This window comes from Chiroxiphia lanceolata, chromosome 1, assembly GCF_009829145.1.
Source record: "Chiroxiphia lanceolata isolate bChiLan1 chromosome 1, bChiLan1.pri, whole genome shotgun sequence".
Taxonomy (NCBI): domain Eukaryota; kingdom Metazoa; phylum Chordata; class Aves; order Passeriformes; family Pipridae; genus Chiroxiphia; species Chiroxiphia lanceolata.
The window spans coordinates 5,891,670-5,912,282 of record NC_045637.1 but is presented as its reverse complement, the minus strand read 5'-3'; the positions used below and the strand labels follow the sequence as shown (position 1 = coordinate 5,912,282).

General features: G+C 40.1%; 1 protein-coding gene across 1 annotated transcript in view; it reads right to left on the bottom strand.

The window, feature by feature from the left end:
* COL22A1 (collagen type XXII alpha 1 chain) overlaps positions 1-20,613 on the bottom strand; it is a gene marked incomplete at its 5' end in the record, with an annotated part of 204,959 nt that overhangs the window by 121,055 nt on the left and 63,291 nt on the right. Inside the window, 6 exon segments of the mRNA XM_032713141.1 lie at positions 2,393-2,437; positions 2,894-3,007; positions 3,620-3,700; positions 4,794-5,069; positions 7,065-7,188; positions 13,701-13,812. Coding sequence (XP_032569032.1) covers positions 2,393-2,437; positions 2,894-3,007; positions 3,620-3,700; positions 4,794-5,069; positions 7,065-7,188; positions 13,701-13,812 — 752 coding nt within the window.

Genomic DNA, 20,613 nt, shown 5'->3' with positions numbered 1-20,613 from the left:
TCATCCCAAATAAGAGATGCTCAGTAGTGATGATGTTTATAGAGAAAATTAGGAATTTTGGCTCAGAGGTCTGATATTGTTCTGTCTCCATTATTTCCCTGATAATTTCTTTTCTTATTTATTTGTTTACTCCGATCTCTCTGTTTAACCAATGTTCAGTTTTCTCTTATGTTATGCTCACTGCCTATTTAATCAAGCCTAAGAGTATAGTAGAGATCTTATTAATTTTTTTTAGTGTTTCTTGAAGCCCCTGTTCTTGGATTCAAATAAAAATGGAAATCTTTTTTATTTGTTACCTTAAGAAAGCTTTACACCCTTTTCATTACCCAAAAAACAAAGTTTTAAAACACACACGTTGCACCACAGAAATGAGGAGCCAAGTTTAATGATTCTAAAACATATTATGGACATGTACAACTCTGTAATGCAGAAGCCACTCATATTTTTGTGGGCCCTTAGTCTTTCTTTGATAAATACCAGGTGGTAATGTTGGGGAGTTGCAATTAGCATTGAATTTCCTCCCCATGGCCAGCATTTTAGCCTGGGTAGCTCAGTAATGCTGCAGAGAGAGGTGAGGAGAGCAAAATTCGTTCTTGAACACAGAGCAAGGACTGTGACAAGCTGGTCCTTGGAAAAAGTGATGTAAGAACTCCTGTCAAGGGAAGTATATGTTATTTAATCAAAATGTCTTTGCAAGTCAGGTGTAAAATCTAATAATTGCCTTATTTAGCAGATACAGAAGCCAAATAATTTGTCTGAAATACCACATTTGTACCAAATTGTTGTCAGATCCTGAATTTAAATGGTATCATCCCCAGGTCCTTGAGACTGTGACACAGTCCTGCCTTGTCTATGTACCAATCTCAAATCACTACAGCCAGAGAAAAGTCACACACATCTCTAGATCTTTCCAGTCACACACATACAGGAGTGGACCAGCCCTTTTGGGGTCTGTAACAGAAAATCTGCTGATGCTGTGCTTATACAAACACCCTTTTGTACTCCACTGCTGCCTCCTGCACCCCAGCAGTGTGCCAGGTTATACAGGGCAGACACCCTGACCGGTGTATAGACCTTGTCAAAGTGGTGAAAGACAAGGAGATGTTGCTGAAGGACCCTTTTATTGTTATCGTTATCGTCCTTCTGCAACCTCCTCACAACAGTCATGGCTCTGCTATTCTTCAAAACAGACCATCATTATTTAAGCTGTCACAGATTAAAATAGAAAGTTGCTATTTATATATGTGGAAGCACAAGGAGCTGTTTTCTGCACATTCAGTCAGGCACGTCTGAGTACTAATGAGTCCATGTTCTTTCATTGCAGCAGAAAACATACTCCAAAACACATCTCCTTACTCCAGACCTTGTCCCTGCCAAGTTTTGCCAAAACACAATATATTTTTGAGGATGTCTGACCTTCCAAGACCCAGAGATTTCTCCTTTCCCCTCTCACAGTGTTTCATAATAACTGAGTGACTCTGGTGAGCTGCAATTCAATTATTCACCCAATAAGTATAAACTCAGTGACTGAATTTGTAGAAGTGACTCAGATGCAAACAGTTTTGAATACAACTTGTTCCCAAAAATCTTTTCCATCACACAGATGGAAAGCTGGGAACCACCACCACCAGCTTTCACCTCTCCATCGGTGCATGAATCTCTGGTTTTTTCCAGTATCTGTACTCCCTTAGAGTCTATTGCCTCGCAGCTCTGTTTGTAACCAAGCACAGAAGGAAAATGTGTTTGTGCCAAATGCACACGTGTATATCAAAGAAACTTGCAGAACATACAGGGTAATATAAAGGCTACACTGTGAAACTTGAAGCAGACATCACAACCACTCTCCTACCCTGCTATCTAGGAAGGAGAGTGCTGAGGGAAATGGCCTATATTTAACATCATGACTCAGACAATCTTCATAAGGATAACAGATTGTGACTAATCTTTTGCTGTTAGTTTCAGGAAATTTTGTGGAGTGTGACTGGAAGGCTGCTACCCAACTTATGGATATATAGTACTGCTGAGCAAGGCACAGCACAGAAGAAGCTCGTCATTTTCCAGGTGACTTACCATGGAAGCTGTGCATGACCTAGTAGAGAACAACAGTAACTTGCAAAAAGTCAGTTTAAAAGCTACAGGAAATCATTGTGCAAAATATTTACTTTAAGAATGACATAAAGCAGCAACAGAAACATCTAAATGCAAGCGTAGAACAAAGACACAAGATAGTCAAAGCCTCCTGCTCTGCCTCAGGCTCATCCAAAACTGTCTGAACTTAGTCATATGCTAAATTGACTCTCAATTGTCAAAATCTTTAACTCTTTAGCTTACTCTGAAACTGTTTCATTGCTATTGATTTTATTAAACAAATGGACTAATACATATAACTGACCTTTTGACCTTTAGGACCTTCAGGGCCAATTAGACCCCTCTCCCCCTAAGACAAAAAGAAACATGATTAATCAGACTGATCTTCTCATTATATAACCAAGCAAGGGGCATGATCCTGCAACTGCTGAGGACAACAAAAATGTTTTTAGGTTTAAGCGGAGAAGAGAACAAAGCTGACATGCCCTCAGGAGCAGTGACAATGGAACTGGTTTCTCAGAGGTCCTAGTCACAGCCAGCATCAGCAAGCATACCACCTTCAAAAGCTATGAGATTTTTTTCAGTGTGGCTATATTTACCTCCAGAATCTGGTTTGGTTTATTTTTTTTTGAAGAAGGATGCACCTAACTCGACTGGATAAAAATAACTACTTTTATTTCAGTGTTGCTACCAGGACTAGCAGCAGGGTCAAAATCACTGAATTAGGTAAGGAGAAAATACATGGGAAAACTTCCATTGTTTCTACAGACACCCCCAAATGAAACATTCTTGTCTCAACACTCACCTTCTGTCCAGCAAGACAGGAACAGTTGAATGTCTTGAGGTGGCCAACTTGCTCACTGCCAACAGTGGGCCTCACTTCCAGAGGAGGTGCTTCCGTCAGGACCGTGACCTGGCACTGCAGCCAAACACCCAAGATCATGACAAAGCCTTTGATGCTGGAAAGTTTCCCCTTCCATGCTCTTTAGAGAAACCCCACAGGCACTACTGTATAACACACAGTCAAATGAGTCCTCAAGAGGAATGAAATCCCACAAAACCCATTCATCCAAGCAATAGGGAAAAATATGGCAAAATGAACAATGAATCTCTTTAACCAAGATTGAGGGGAGAAGAGTTGAAAGGAGGGTGGAAGTTTCTAGTAAGAGTTGGGCACAGGAAAATAGGCAGCAACTGGTGCTGGTTTTATCTGTTCCCAAATAAAACCAGTGGGAAACACACTGAATATTTCACGCTGCATTTCTGTTATTCCATCATCACTTCAGGGTTTTGTTTCCCCTGACAGTTTGACAAGGAAAGAGGAACTTGGAAACTTCAAATTCCTCATACTCATCCGTCTGCAGTGGTCCTCCTCTGGCTCTGCTACATTATCAATTACACAGTTAGGTTTCATTCACCCTCATTAAAAAAAATTATAATCCCATACTGCCATACATTTCCTGATTTATGTTAAGAGATTTCAGTGAAGAGTGTTCATGTGAAAATGAATAAATGACAAAAAGGAGCTTACCGGTCCAGAGGGAATGTCGCAGCACGTCTCCAGCTCAGCATGCCGGGAATCACAGTAAATAACCATCCGCTGAAGATCAAACTGGAAAACAAAGCGAGGCAACAGTCTCAGACACACTGAATTATTAAAGACCGCATGTCCTTTTGCTTGAATACAAACAGAGCAGGCAAATACAAACAAAATCCAGATGGTGCTAACTTCAGAGTGATTCCATGGATCCTGTAGTCAGTCTCTAGCTCTACCTGTCAATAATGGTCCAATATCTCAGCATGGTTCAAGAGAGCTGAACTAATGAGACCCTGAATATACCTATTAGAATTCTGGTGGAGGTATTCATGTTAATCCCCATGTTCTGGCCAAAGTTCTGTCTGAGAAGACATATCCTGGACACCTCTATCCCTCCTAGAATTTTGTCTAGACACAAGGTTTGTTTTTCTCCTACTGTGCCTGGCATCTTCTGACCATTTACCCCTGCATGAGTAATGATGTTTAATACGCACATTTAATATGCATGTGCCATCCATTTTGCACAGATAGAAAGATTATACAAGTCTCAAACACCAAATGATCACACATAAATTATACCAGGTTTACACTGCTGCTGGACAATCAGGTCCAACCTGCAGGTCTCGACTTCACTTCAATTGTACAGAGTCATTTAATATCCGAGGAACTGAGAACATACCATGACTCTCCTGAGTTAACAAGCTTCCTTTCCCCTCACATCTCTTCCTATCATGGGTGGAAACATTCATAATGCCAAGATCAGACAACAAGAGGCCTTTACATGGAGTTCAGTACCCAATTTGAGGATATTTGTGTGTGATTTTTTCTGTGCTTTTGACTCTAACACGTTCCGTATGATCAGGAAATTCCTTGAGAGTTACGGAAATTCTCCAATTCGGCACCCAAGCTATTTCACTTGCAGAAGAAAGATGAAATTTCTCGGTTTTTATCCCTATTATGGAGACACTGTCAGTCTCACATGAAAAGACAGCAAATCCTGTGCATGATAAGGTGCCAACCTGTCTTAGCTATGTAACACTGGTAACGTTTCAGCGATGCTGCCTCAGGAAAAGGGTCAATTACAACATAATCCCCAAAACCCCATTCATATGCTGCAAACCCAATCCTGAACATTACCCCAACTCTAATCTGGAAGAGCAGTACTCACATCAATGGGGACACTGTCATACAAGCGTTTGCCAATCACAGTCTTTCCTTGAATGTCAATGTTTTCCCTGTCTTCAATAGGCAGCACCTGCACCAGTTTGCAGTCTATGTAAAGTGAGACAGCCTTCGACTGGATGCTGAGGGCAATTTTGTGCCAATTGCGGTCGAACAGGTCACTGACTCGTGTGTTTCTGAAGACCACCCTGACGGCGTCCTTGGTGAGCCCCACAGCGTTGTACTCCAGAGCTTTGTTCTCTCCATCCAGGCGGATCGAGACCTGCACGGAAACAGAATGGATTTTTCTAAGGAAGTACAAAGTTTTCTCCTTCCTCCTGATTGCTTTCAATCACCACCGACACCACAAATCCAGGGATGATACAGCCTGTGGTGAGAAGCCCAAGTAAAGAGCTTGGACAGACTTTTGTGAGAGATATGGACAGGGAGCCCACACCTGTGCAAGTAAATAAGATGTGGCTGCACAGGCTTTGGTGCAGACCCATGACCATCTAAAGCCAGGCAATGCTTGGGTATGGTTGGGTGGTAGCACATCAGGGGCATCTCCCCAAAGGCAGAGAGACAAAGCTGAACCTGGTTTGGATCCCTCTATCCTGTGCACTCCTCCACTAGTTCCTAGCAGTCTGTGCTCTTTACTCCCATCACATGTCCTCAGCTGTCCCATAGGACACAGACAAATGCTTCATCGTCTGGTATGAAACCAGTCTGATGAGCTGTAGCACTGCCCACGTGTTATTTCAGATACTTTGAACAGAAAACTACAGCTACACCCCATCCCCTGTCTTAAGAGCTACAGAGCAGGAAAAAATTGGCTTTTGAACACATGATACTTTTAGTTCATTTACAAATTGGTTTCTTTTTAACCAAAGTCAGGCAGTTACCAGCAAGCAGCAGGCAATGGAGCAGGCAGAGCCAGGGGAGCAAATGATGAGTCTGCAAGCTGCAGAGCTGGAAGGAGTTTGGACCACATTGGCACCGAGCTGTGTGTGATGTAAGCAGTCCAGATCTGACTCCAGATCTGACCCAGCTTCTCCATGCAGCTGAGATCTGTGCTGCCTGGGAATGCCAGCTCAGATCAGCATTGGCTCAGAAGTGTCTACATATGTGAGCTGTGCAGGTGTGCAATGGACTGGCCAAAGAAGGACTGACTTTACATGATACGGGGCTCATGAGGCTCTAACGCACTTCTGGCACCCCATTTTAAGGTACTTTGACGTAATTACTGAAACATTGAGTGTTTTTTTTCTCTTCACACCTAAACAGTTCAAGTTTTCAACTTCTTCCAAGAAATACTGCGTGATACATGCATTCTCACTCTGCAGCAAATAACAATGCAAGTAACACAGTAAAAGACATTTCATCTAATAAATGAATAATAATTGTCATCTAAACCTTTTACCATTGTCTCAAACCCAGTTAGCTAATGCTTCCAACTGCACCTATCTTTCACGGAGAGTTCCCAAAATCGTTTTGAATACCAGTCCTAAAGCAACAATACTGAATTACACAGCTATGTGAGCCCATGCTGACACTCCAGTTTAGAGTCATGAGTAATACCATCAGCATGGTATTTGGTGCTGCACCATATTCGTTGCTAATCAGAAAAACATACAGCCCATCCAAACCACTCCCTCCTCAAGCACACTCAAACACCTAAACTCTAGCAAGCTGTTAAGAACATGCTCTCTAAGGGCAGAGAGCACTTTAGTACACCCTTATGGCATTTTTCTTCTGAGAACATGAGAGTACTTCAAGAAAAAATATTATATCATATCATGCAGCAGCCAGGATTTAGGGTTATGGAGTTATAATAAGTGTTACATCCACACCAAAAGCAGGAACTCATAAAACTTTGCATGACACCTAGAAGAACTCTGTGCAAAAACCTGACATAACTCACTGCTCTGTGTGACAATAGTTTTCCAAACAGGCAAAATAATTTCTGTAAACAGAACTATCTGAACAAAACAACTAAAAACTCAACAGTAGTTTCAAGAGCAAGGATGGTATTTTTTGTCCCTCTTTCAAATCAACACATTTATTTTCATACTAATAAAAACCAGGGTCTATGCAAACCTTCCTCCAGGGCTGAATTAAAGGTAAAGAATTTTCAGCAAAATGCAGTGAAAAACAGGTAAAGGGATTTTTATCAGTTTGCAAGGAAAAAGGAGTGGGAGGCTTAGGCAAGAAAACTGGTTCATGGCAACAAAAATAGAGAAAGAAGGTTGTTCCTGCTGGCTGCAAAAGGGCCTCTTACCTGTGGTATACCATACTTGTCAATAATCTGCCAAATATACCAGTCTTCTTTCCTGGAAGCCTTCCGGAATTTAAAGGTAGTTACAAAGGCATATTCATCAGGCAGACCTTGTGGAAATACATCCCTGGCATGGGGAGGGGAAAGAGAACATTGTATCAGGCTCAGCAGTGAAGAGCAGAACTTCTAAAACTCACTCCATGTCCCAGCAACAGTTCCGTAAAGTATCATTATAGTTCCTACAAAATCTGCTTTATTTGGAAACCTGCAGAGAGATAAACATGAGCTTGCGCCCTCCAGGCAATTCTGTCCTTGTGAAGCCTTTTTTAATTCCAATGGAGAAGCTCTCAAATTGGATAAGAAATAGTGAAAACCTGCAGTTGAGTATCCATCACGTTAAAAAGGTTGTTTTTCACTTGATGCTTCTGTTCATATAACCTGTAAATAATTCTGTTCTTCCCCAGGTGTGCTGGAGACCTGTGACTTCTGAGAATGGGCAGGAACATCTGAAACCCTCTATAAAAGTACAGTTATTGCAACAAACATTGTGATATTTGCCCCAAAACAGGCACTACAACTGATGTCTTTCCAAGAAGATGCTCCTTGGCTGATGGCCTGTGAGAACAGGAGAACCTTCTCAAATCAAACATTGCAAACACATTAGCCAGAAATTTACTTGGTATGACACCACAACCAAATCAAACACAGTTTGACTCTACTCCAGCATAAAAACATATCATAACATGGGGATGCAGGGCTGGACAGAAGGGATCACCAATACAGCATCATCATTTTTTTTTTTTTTTTGTCACTAACCATTACTGGATGCCTAAGGACAGGAATGAATAGAACAAACATATCTCTCTCCTACCCCCAGTTTTAGGGATCTGGGAGTCAAATTCAGGGACAAAAACAATTTCTATATTAATACATTTTTGTGGATTTATCTAATATGGACTTCTGCATCTTCCCCTTGAACTCAGGTAAACTTATGACATTCACAACATCCTTTGACAAGGAATCACACTCTGCTACCCACTGTATAAGGAGCGTCCTCCTGTTTGTTCAGGACCTAACTCAGATCTTATCAGGGACAACACAATGAACCTCTTCTTGTTTTATTTTTTATAGCATTCATGATTTTTCAGACTTTGTTTATAATACCTCTAAGCCATCTCTTTTCTCACCTGAAGAGTCCCAGTTAACATGGTTCTTCATGCCCAAGCCAGCCTGCTTCTCTGATCATTCCTAAACAAACCCTTCCTAAATATCATGTCTTTGTTTTGGCACATCTGAGCAGTCAGGCACAAGTATTCATTAGAAAACAAAACACAACAGCAGCAATCAATGAAGAGCAAACTATGAAGACAGATTCTCTTAACAAATAGGTGACATAATCCATCACTATGTAGAAAGTGGCACAGTCAAAGGTACATAAAACTAGAGGCCTTTAATTGTGTTAAAAGCAAAAAGTCCTCAAAATTTCCAGAATAGTCTGTTTTGCAATTACAGCAAAGGTCGAGAGCCGGTCTTTCCTAATGCCAAAATACTAGATCATATTTTAATCTGTGCTTTGAATTCCCTGTCTTTTTAGTCAAGTTACAAATTCAGAACACTGTGGCTTCATCCATTGCTGTGGTTTTTGCTGTATAAAGTGCCCATGCAGGATGTGCACCATTATAAATTGGTTTTTCCTCCTAGGGAAAAAGGCACTCTCTGAACTCTTCCAGCTTCTTCCCAAAGAAAACTGAACCAGAGTCCCAATAGCTCCTTTACAAAATTCTTCCCTTAGAAAAGCAGACAAGGCTGTCTTATTTTTTGGTACTGGTTATTTAACCAAGGAGGTCTGAGCTGACGGGAGGTTAGCAAATGTGATACCCATCTACAGGAAGGGCCAGAAGCAGCATCTGGAGGTGAACGGAAGTAGGACCTGGAAAGAGGATCACCTTAGACTAGATATTAAGAAAAAACTCTTTACCAAAAAGGTGGTCAGGCATTAGAACGGACTGCCCAGGGAAGTGGTGAATTCACCATCCCTGAAAATGCTCAAAAAAACGTATGGATATGGTACTTGGGGACATGGTTTAGCAGTGAAAATGGCAGTGTAGGATAACAGTTGTACTCAATGATCTTATAGGTCTTTTCCAGTCTTAATGATTTTATGATTCTGGACATCTCTGAGCTGGGAACAGGAATACCATTATGCAAGCTTAATTTCAGAAAGGGTTTTCAGATGCTTAATGCTTAGTGCCCACAGAAATAACTGGGAGTTAGGTACCTAAATATCCCTGTAAGTCTGGCCACACCTCATCACACAGGGCTGACAAACAGCCCATCAGGTAGATTTAAACCGACAGAAAACTATAATGACCTATTACCTGCCACCCTCAACTGATTTTTAAAGTGGCCGAGGAACTGGCTGCAAGTTCCAAACAGAAAAAGGTTTCATACCAAAAGCAAATCTGAAGACACTCTCATTGCTCTGAAGATGTAACAAAAGCTTTTTTTGAAGCTGCTGGTCCCTACTCCTTTTACAGAGATGCATTGCTACATATATAACAAGAACTTTGTTTAGGAATTTTCACTTATTTCCTCACTAAAAATGACCTCCATCTAGAAGTTCAGCTTTACTTAGAGATCCGAGGGCAGGAATTACTGTCCCCAGAAATATTTTATTTTCTTCTTTCACACAAGGCTGACTTGGACTGATGATCCATACTACAGAGCTTTGCTGGATGCCTGGTACCTACAGGGAGCACTTTGCCAGCTCCTTGGTCTATAATTCTGACAACAGGATAGATTGTAGAAGAGGGCCTCATAAAACTCGAAGACAAAAAAATTCCCCAATGCTGCAGGTTAGTCTAAGAGTCAACTAACTCAACTACAAGGTCAGTTGAATCACAACTTCTACAAAGAAAAAATTTTAATAGCGAGAAGGATTTTCACAACACAATCAACCTCACCCATGCATCCTTGGCAGATGTCTTTCTGTCTTCTACCTCAGAAACCTCAGTGAAGGAATAGATACAACCTCTCTAGGTAATTTCTTCCTGTCTTTCACTGTCCTACATGCTGAAAAAAAAAAACAAACAAAAAAACCAAAACACCAAATAACCCCAAACCTATCCTAAATCTCACTTGCTATAGTTTAATTTTCCCAAAACGACTTTTTTTCCCACAGGAGCTATGTGAACAACTTGTTCTCCTCTCTTTGCTGCAATCTGTTCTATGTTTCTCAACTCTCCCTTCAGTCCTTTACTCTCTAAAAGACAAAAAAAACCTTCAGTCATTCCACCTCAGTCATGCCTAATCTCCTTTATCTTGTTATAAATAGGAGATAATGAGGGACCTCTTGAGATCATCTAAGCTAAAGGTTTTTCTTGTGTTTAGAATTCATGGATTTAATTTATTCCCATTCCTTCTCAGCCTGTCAATGAATATGACTAAGGAGATCCTGGCTCCATCTTCTTTGCTTCTTCTCTATCAGGTATCTAAACACATGGATAAGATTCTCCCTCCCTGAGCTTTCTGTCCTCTAGGCTGAACAATCTCAGTTGTCTCTGCTGTTCCTCATATGAAATATATGTTTGGGAAGAAGTAAGGAACAAGGACACTTTCAGCAGGTTTCTTGTTCAGTGTAGGAGGCTCCTGTAGCTTTTTGGACAATTTCTTCTCTGGGAAGGAGACAGATGATGAGACCAGGGCAAGGGCTCATGGAGAAACCTAAGGCAGGTGACTGAAGTCAAAGCTGATGTTAGGAAACAGAGACTCCAGAAAAACACACCAAGGCGTACGCCCAAGACTCAGAAACCAGGGAAGACAACAATGTACCGATACGAAGAGTAAACAGCTCATGACTAGAAGCTTGGCCAAGAATCAGGTAGTTCTGTGAGGTGGTAGCCAAGATAGCTGAGATCATGATCAAGTCAGGCTGGAACCAGAGCAGGCAAGAGAAAACTGAGGGATGGACATGGCCAGGAGGAAGGCCCTGGAGTCAGGACTCGGAGACATAGAGCAAGACAGTGAGACAAAATCTTGGCATTAGACAAGACAATAGTAATGAGAAACAAGCCTGAGCACTCAAAACCATACATTTGGGGCAAAATTTCAGCCAGAAGATCCTCTGAGGAGCAGTGAACAAATGATAGGACAGTCCCAGCTACACGAGGAGTGGGGAGAAGCACCAGTCAGATTTCGAGACCAGCCCTCAGCCAGCTACAGAGACCTGTGAGTCTCTCAGTGATCAGGTCATTGACTGCATCCAAGCTCCTGTCTGTTACATTTGCCTGCTCACAGATGATACCTCACCACAAAGAGGAAAAAGTTCATAGTTTTAGGTACAGATCAGAAGATCAGTAGGCATATTTCCCAGGCAGCTAAGCTGGCACTTTGTAAAAGTGCTGTTGCTTATATAAAAGGATACAAATCCTTTAAGCAGATAATAAAGTGAATTACATATATTACTCAGTTAATGATTTTGTATCTAATTATGAGATGTTGCTACTGGTTGCTAAACATTGCTTGAGGTTATCTGTGAGATAGGACAGATGTTTTTGTTTGTTTTATTATTCCAGTTATGGGTTTTGTGCAGCTTTACAAGATTTTATTTTCTGTGAGCAATGACCCTATATGCAGTGTCTCAGAGTCCTGGCATACAAAGGCTAAAAGGAATTAAATATGCAAACACCTTCCATGGTGTTATATCCATTTGGGTTCGTTCCCAAACCAGAGGGCTGTGGAAGTTACAATACAAAAGGCCAAAAACATAAGAGTCTTTCTTTAATTCCATGTTTCAGAATCATTCAAAAGGAAGCTTAGTCATTTCAATCTACTAATTAAGGATGTTTTACTTCTTATTGTCCTGGGCAATAAAATATTCTACTTGTTTTAAAGACAACAGCAACAACAAATAAATGGGTGTAATCTGAGCAGACGGAAAACCGTCATAGCTGGTTGGTCTGGCTTCACTCCCTCAATCTTTCTGGGAAAACAACAATAGAAACAACAACAAAGTGCTTCAACCCTTAAGTTGAAAAAGAAATTCAAACGGACGACTCTCTGTAATCTGTGATAACTTTTTTCAGTGGTTAATTACATTCATAATGAAAAGTAGGTCTTTCTTCCCTGCTGCTTTTTGGTGCCATTAACAAGTTACCACGGACTTTCAGTCTACCACTCTCCTTAGCCAAAGACCCTTTACTAAACTTTGATTTCCCAGAGGTTCTTACAGAGAACAATCACTTCAGTTGTTAACTGCTTCTTAATTTTACTTGTCTGCACTGCACTTCTTGAATTTCTCACTGTTAGACTTGCTTCACAGCTCTTCAAACTTTCATTCACCCCATTTCTATCTGCTGAATTATGGAAACTAGGATTAGACATCACATCACAGTGGTGCTGACTGAGTTGCCTGATATGAAGATTATCAACTCATACTTGATAGTCCTGCTTGTACTCCAGTGATTGCACTAGTCCTACTTGTCATAGTATCACCCAGAACCAAGAGATTGCTGTGAGACAAGTGAAATAGGTTTATTTCTACCTTTACACAGACCGGTTATGTAAATATTAAGACCAAGATGTCTTTAGTTGGCTGGGTAGAATCAGATCACAGATCATGAGTTTACTTACCCTTAGACTTGATATCATTTATGGACTTTGGAGTAAACAGTTTTCCTTTCAGTATTTTTATATATTTTATATAATATATTTTATATTATTTATATAATTTATATTTATATATAATTTATATTTATATATAATTTATATAATTTAAATATTTACATTATTTATATAATATATTTTATTTATATTTTATATATATTTTTACTTTTTTTTTAATTGTGTGTTTATATGGAGAAAGAGGAGGAGGGAAAAGAGCAAATCAATCCAGGCTGATTCCAGGACAAAAAAGATATTATGAAATCAAGAAAATATAAGAAAATATAAATTCCCAGGCCTTATATTGAAATATGCAGTGAGATGAGTAAAAAAAGCTAAAAACAGAATAAAAAATAACTGCCCTTCTCCATAAGAAGGTAAAGAATTACTATTGATTTTTTAAGCTAAAGTTCAAACCAGCACAGAGAAATTTACTGCAAAAGCATTAATGATGACAATACTATCTATGGCTCATGGCTACTCAATGAAATTATGCACTCACTCTTTTCAAGACTAATGTTAGCAGGGCTCAAGTTACAACCTGAAGAGAAACTGTTGTGATAGACTATGACACAACTGGCAGCCTTAGGTCATAAGAGGCTCCCAGGACTGAATCCACGTTGACACAGGATTAAAAACTGCTCATTCTTTTACGAGGCCAAAACCCCTATTAGCTAACTGGTAACAACATCTGCCAGGAACTGGCCTCTTGTGTTTAGCAAAATGCTCCCAATGGGAGCACCATGAAAAATTCCTTTTAGAAGCTATTTATTAAGCACTAAGTTCTTTAGTGAATTTCTTGATATTACTCGTCAGAATCATTGAGATACATCAAACCTAGCTCATACTCTACCAGGATGGAGCCTATAGTTGGTGCAGCATTATATGTGTAGGTATCAGATAACTCCTACAAGAGGAACCAAAGAGTGCAAAGCAGAGGTTAAAATGAAAATAAAGTAAAAAAAATAGGCTACTCACTCAGTTTTCTGAACAACAGGAAAGCTTCCAAGTCGTACATAAGCACTCTGAATTCCGTTTTCTTTCATTCCAAAAATCTGCTTCACACTGAACGAATCCATCAGGTCAAATCCTGTCCGTAACAAATGTATAAATACAAGACATTGATCAGGCAATGGAATATGCCTTCAACTGTATTTAGGTTGTTATCTTAGACCACAAACAGCACTTTAGAAACCAAGCTTGTTCTTGTTGGGAAAAACCATAACAAAATTCTGACATAGTCTAATCTGCTTAGTCCAAAACTCAAAACCAAGCATAAATTCAAGCTGTAACAGGCCCTGGACAGAGTTCTACAGAAATCAGTAGTTAATGTTTGCATTGCCACAACATCCTGAAAATGCCGTATAATTCATTAACCCTCATGTAGAAAAACACACAGGTGCAGAATGAAACACTTAATTGTAGAATCATAGAAGCACAAAATGTTTTGGGTGGGAAGGGGCCTTCAAAGATCATCTAATGCCAATATCTCTGCCATGAACAGGACACCTTCCACTAGACCAGGTTGCTTAAAGCCCCATCCAACCTGTCCTTGGACACTTCAAAGGATGGGGCATGTACAGCTTCTCTAGGCAGTATGTACCAGTGTTTCTACACCTTCATTGTAAAATTTAATTCTTTCTCTCCAATCTAAATCTACCTTCTTTCAGTTTAAAATTGTAGTCCTTTGTTGTGTCAATACAGACCTTGATAAAAGGTCTCTCTCTCTTTCTTACAAGACCCTTTCATACAGGGAAAAGCCATGAGAAGGTCCTCCACAAACCTTCACTTCTCCAAGCTAAGCATCCCCAACTGAGAATTTCTAAGCATCCCCAACTGAGAATTTCTTCATAGCAGAGTTGTTCCAGCATTCTCATAATTTCCATGGATCTCTTCTGGATCCATTCTAATAGGTCTGTGTCTTTATCAAAAACCACTTGTCCAAGAAATTTGACTACATACATTTTTCATAGCATTTTAACATAACTTACTCTAATCAACCTGTCATTATTATGAGTTATTAATTTTGACAGAAGATATTTGTCCGAAGCTTCTGACTTTGTTCTAACAAGCTATTATTAGCTCAATCATAAACCACACTAGTGAGTCTACTCAACTCCAGCATCAATATGATCCCAGCCCCAACTAGCCCATGGTTTTGGGACCCGAAGTCCCAGCTGCTACACCCTGCTGGGGACAGTAGGAATGCAGTGGTGCCATGGTCAGGAATGCATCCAGTTCCTGGAGATGCAGTACTGTGTGGATGCAAACATCCTACTTTTAGCTCCCAACTGGCTCCAAAGGGTTCAAATCCAAATGAACAGCCACTCCCAGAACGAAAAACACTGTGGAGTTACAGGCAAAGGCGCTGTAAAAGACAGGCTGTGAGAAACCAAACAGAGAATACGTGACTTTCTCTTATTTGGGCTATTCCAAACTCGTCTTCCCCTCACACGTGAATGATAACACACATTAACTCCTGTCTTTGTAATTCCAGCACACAAACCTGGTGACATAAGAGTAACTTATTTTGATAAATTGGTTTTAAACTATGGCAGTTCTTCTAACTTTGTTCAGTTGGTGAGCTCTTGAAACTTTTCCAGGGTAGATAAATATTTCTGTGTGATGAACTTAGGCCTGATGAGTCTTGGATTTCTTAGTTGCCCTCATGAGCCTTTCAGGCTAAAAGGCACTGCAGAAGCTGAAAACAGCTGGAACACAAAAAGACACCCACCTAATTATATAATTCTTCACATTATTATGAATAAACAGGTGCAAAACCCTGCATAGGCTAGTCTCTAGGTTAATCAAGATAGCAGACAGCAAATAAAATATAAAGTTTTCTTCATTTTCTGGACTTTTTTCTAAAGAAATAGCTTTCTCTGTGGAAATATAATCTTAATTGTTTGCAAAGAGAGAAATGGTTGCCTGGTGCCAAGTTGAGGCCTTTAGTATTACAGTAACTTTCCTGGCTGTCAACAGCTTTTCCCTCCTGTCCACTCTATTTTCAGCTATTACTGGACATTCAGGAAGGCAAATAAAGTAGTTAGGATGCTCCAGGGCCTCATGGCTCCACCTCATAATCACCTCTGCAGCAACTCCAGTGATACACCTTTCTGACAAACTGCAACCAGCCATGACTGCAGCTATAAATCATGCTAAATGGACCCTACTAGAACTTGAAAACTCCCTCCTGGCTATCACAAAACACAGTATGACCTGTCCCTGTAAGCCATCCCACAGTTTATTCCACCATGCAGTACATATGCCTCATTTGCCCCAACCCCAGGAACGTGAGGAAGGCAATTGAGTGTTGCTGGCACAAAGAGACCACACTGACTGGGAAGGAAAATTGTTAACCATTCACAGGAGATAGGCTGTGGATGGTGAAACCTAAAATGCTGCCCAAGTGACATCATTATGTCAGGTCACCAGGAGCCTCAAACTGTGAAGTATTGCTCATCTCATGGAGCTTGAGAATCCCTATTGCTAAAAATACACAAGTGCAAGATACAGTGAGACAAGAACATCTTGCTGAGTCTTCCCCTCATTAGCTCAGACCCAAAGTTGCTCCCATTTTCTCTGGCAACTCAAGCAAATGTTCACATCATGAGTAACTCTGAAGGCGTGCACATTAACATGTTTTTTCAATGGAAATTAGTTAAGAGTCAGATTCAATCCATCTCTTCTCTTTTTTTTTTCCCTGAGATTTCCTCTCAAAATGCAGTTTCAAAAGCCTAAATAACACTATAAAGCATAAGCAAACTATTTTGCAAACAGAACTTGCTGTAATGAAAATAAGTCACGCTCACAACTTAATCTCATTTACATTCAAGACTGATAAAGCACACAAGTGAATCATAATAGGATTTTCCTCATTCAGGCTATGGATAGGCAAATTGCAAATTCCTTTATGTATTTTTTCATTAAATTACATATGACGGCTGTTCTTTGAAAAATGTCATGTAGGGCCATTTCAATGATAAGACTTCAGATGTCTCAGAGTTCACACCCAAACCCAGTGAAAGGATCTGATTTAATCACACTATCAGTTTACTCTGTGTCAAATTTAGATAATGCCTCCACTATACTCAGAGGGAGAATGGGGCTTTGGGCAACCTGGTCTAGCGAAAGGTGTCCCTGCCCATGGCAGAGGGATTGGAACTAGATGGTCTTTGGGGTCCCCTTCAACCCAAACCATGCTATCATTCTTTGGTTACAGAGCACTTCACATGGGGTTCATCTGACTACATGTCAGCTCTCTAGACAGGATGATAACAGAGTCTCTCATACAGTTTGGCACAGGTACTTCTAGGGAAAGATTAATTTCATACTAAAACAGATGTCAAAAACTACTGTTTCTATTCCTTAACATAAAGAAAGCTTGGGATGCTCCAGTTGCACACTAAACCTCACCTAGTAAACATCTACAGCTGGTGAGATAACCTCCACTGCTGGATACTCCATTGCAAACCAAAGCCCTTGGAGGTAATGGACACTTTGGTTGTTGGAGGATTTCAGTAGCATTACAGAAAACTTGTCATCAGACCATGCACTAAAAAATTGAGAACTCTGTCAAGGATGAGATGCATCTCAGTTTCAGCTGTCTGAAAAGGAGACATCTGGTGTATCCAAGTTTCCTCTGGTCCCTTTTGAGTCAGCAGAGAAATATAGGGGTCTTTAAGAAGACAACTCATCACAACTGTCTCTGATCTAAGGACAGACTGAACCCCTACTAGGCAGGGCCCAGTTCCTTCTGTTCAGCAGAAAGGGAGCTCATACTGACAGGAATTCTCAGAGTAATGAAGTTGTGTGAGACGTATTCTGTTTGTAGGGAATGCTCTCCATTTTGTGCAGTGAGTGAAGCAGAAAAGGACAGAAATGTTAACTAATCACACATAATTTATATTTACATTGTCTCATTTGCCATCAGGATTGAATAAAGGTTGCAGATTTTTAAATTCAGCTATTGACTTGATTAATCAGCTATGATTTTCAAAATCTCTTGAAGAGAAGAAACAAACAAGCCCAAAATATTGTTATTTGATCTGAGAAAGTAGTCAAACCAGATTGCCCAGGTGGAACTGGGAAAAAAATACCTAGGAAAACCTCCAAAATTAATTTGTGACTTAAAGTAATCTTTAAGACTATTTCAGCTGAAGGACAAGAAAGTACATTATTACTGTTACCACTACTAGTGGTATTACTACTGTTAGTACTACTACTGCTACTAACATTTTGTTTATTTCATATGCCTGGAAGCAATTTGGATGGAGTATGTTCCCTTGACGTTAGGACTGGAACTGAGATTGTGAGGGAGACAGCATGAAGCTTTCAGAGTTTAAACCTTGAACCACAATAATAATGTAAAAAAATAAGCAATGCTGTGATCATTTCTCCAGCACTTGAACAGGATGTTTCCCTGGCAGTGTTTTTCCACTAACAATGCATTGAAAGTTGCTTACTGAGGACTTTCTCCAAACAGTTTAATGTGTCATATAGCATTTTCGTGCTGGACTTACAGTCAAAACAGGGGCTGTTCTTTGGTTTTTCTACCACCAAGGAAGCACCACATTGTCAGTGACTTATAGAAAGAGATCCCATACATTCCCAGTCCTGTCTACAAGTAAATGGGAAAGAACACACCTGCCTAAATTTTCATGGACAAAGGTTACTATTGCACCTTGCTCAAGCACAGGGTGAAAGGGTGGGACTTTCCTGTTCTCGGTTGCTTTGATTTAAAAGGTTTATGTACCAGGACAGGTGTGGTTTCCCAACTGGCTTATAAACTGTTTAATCAGTAATGACATAAACATGGCATTTAATAAGACTGTCTTTGATCATAAGCCTCTTACTTTATTAGAACTTCTGAAACAATATGGGGCCACTGAAACCCTCTAACATGATTACATCTCCTGAAAAGCAGCAGACCCTAGTCCATATTAAAACTAAAATAGTGAGCTGAAAGAGAAGCTCAGATTTGTAACAGCATACTTGGCTAGAAAAGTAATTTCTTATGCGCTGCTCTGCTGATCAAATCAGCCGAATGTCTCGTTACCCGTAAGTAATAACCCCCTTACAGGAAGCAGCCTGTTTTCCAGAATAAGAAAACACACCCAGATCTTCCTGATACAGGGAGAAGATGGCAAAACTTGGCACTGGACAATTTATACATCATCAAACTGTAATATGCAGCCAGATTCTCTTTAGCGGGACAGATGTCCATGCTGCACGCAACACCGTAAAGCACGGCCAAAGGATGATCAAACCGCTCTGTACTCCTTCTATGGTCCTACAACCTTTGTTGCAAGATAATTATCTGAAGACCAGACTAAAGGGGCCATGCTTGGTTGCCCTGAGTATGAGATGGATTTCTGCCTGGCTCCATTAAGGATCTGATACAGACAGTGTGGTGGCAGCAGTTGTGGATGTTGAGATTTTCCTGACTGTCAGGTGTTCAGGGGCAAAAACTCACAAAATTTATACAGCACTTAAACCCAGAAAAACAAAACAACAAAGGTAAGTTTTAATAGCCAGAAAACACAGCAGTGAGCACATTTGGAAAGACTTCTCAAAGTAGAACAGAGTCAGTGACTTCTTATTATGCCTGAAGAAGTTTTCTGAGAAAAGGCTCCTGCTTTGCATCCCCAAGTATCCCAAGATAACACTCACAGGGGGAACCACTGGACTACTTCTAATTGTGAAAATTTTTGGTGAGACAACAACCTGGAAAGGAATGTGGAAAGCAGGTGAGAAAGGAATCAGAAAAGGCACTGGACATCACAGCCTCAAGTGTCGTGTCCAGAATATATTTATCATGGAAGACTGCCAGACAAAAGCACTAATATCAAACAAAGTAGCTTTTTCAGGAAATGCTCCTTACTTTGGTCTTGCTCAAACTCTCAGCTGAATTATCAACCTTGTCAATGTATTGATGAGGGATCAAAAACAGACAAGATCAGGGAGGTTGGTTCTCTGAGACTTCTGAAAACAGCAGTCTCTATAGACTGTGATAAAATAGCACATGTTACTTTTACTAGAGGATAGCCAATGGCAATAAACTTTATTGCAGACCAGAGAGGTGTATAAATTCCTATGGAAACTGTATCACTTGGGAGTCTTTCAGCAAATACATGATCTTGTCAATTTTCTTGCCTAATATTTCTGCAGTCTTGAAACTTAAGCTTCCATGGATTGCCTGTGTCCACAAAGAAGACCCCCTATGCTCACTAGATCCTCAATGTCCCTTTTAATTCCTCCAGTACAGTCTGCAAGGTTAGCACCACTATAGAGAGCCCTAATTTTTCTTACCTACCTTAGTTACTTTTTGTGCTAAAATATACTCTAAAAATCAGAGAAAAAAATATGTTATCATGCCATATTCTAAGCTTACATGGTGTATTTAATTAGATATGTCTGAAAATTAGTTATGTGAAACGAGAGTGTAGATTAGGGTTATTTTTCTTCTAAACATTTGTGTCTAAACATTTGGTGTCTTTATCTTCCACAGTGCTCTAGGCTGAAAACAGCTATTTCTGAACAGGCAAGATGTGTCTCAATTCAGGGCTAGGATAGAACTAAAAGTGTCCAAATCCTAAAGGAGAGATCTACTACTTTATTCATCACGTGTTGCTGTTATTGTTATAGTAGCCATCATCTGCTACAGTATTTCTGCAGTTCCTGACATTTCTTCCTCCACAGGAAAGGAAATCATGTCAAGAGCTGAGAGAGTATCAGATTTTAGGAATATTTTTGAGAGCTCACTGAAGTGTTCATCTCCAAGGCTCTTCTACCACAACAAAATTACCCACATCCATACCAGTAAATCATTGCCCCAACCATAGTTGCACTTGGCAACAGGAAGTAGTATTTTGGAGGGGATGAAGTGCAC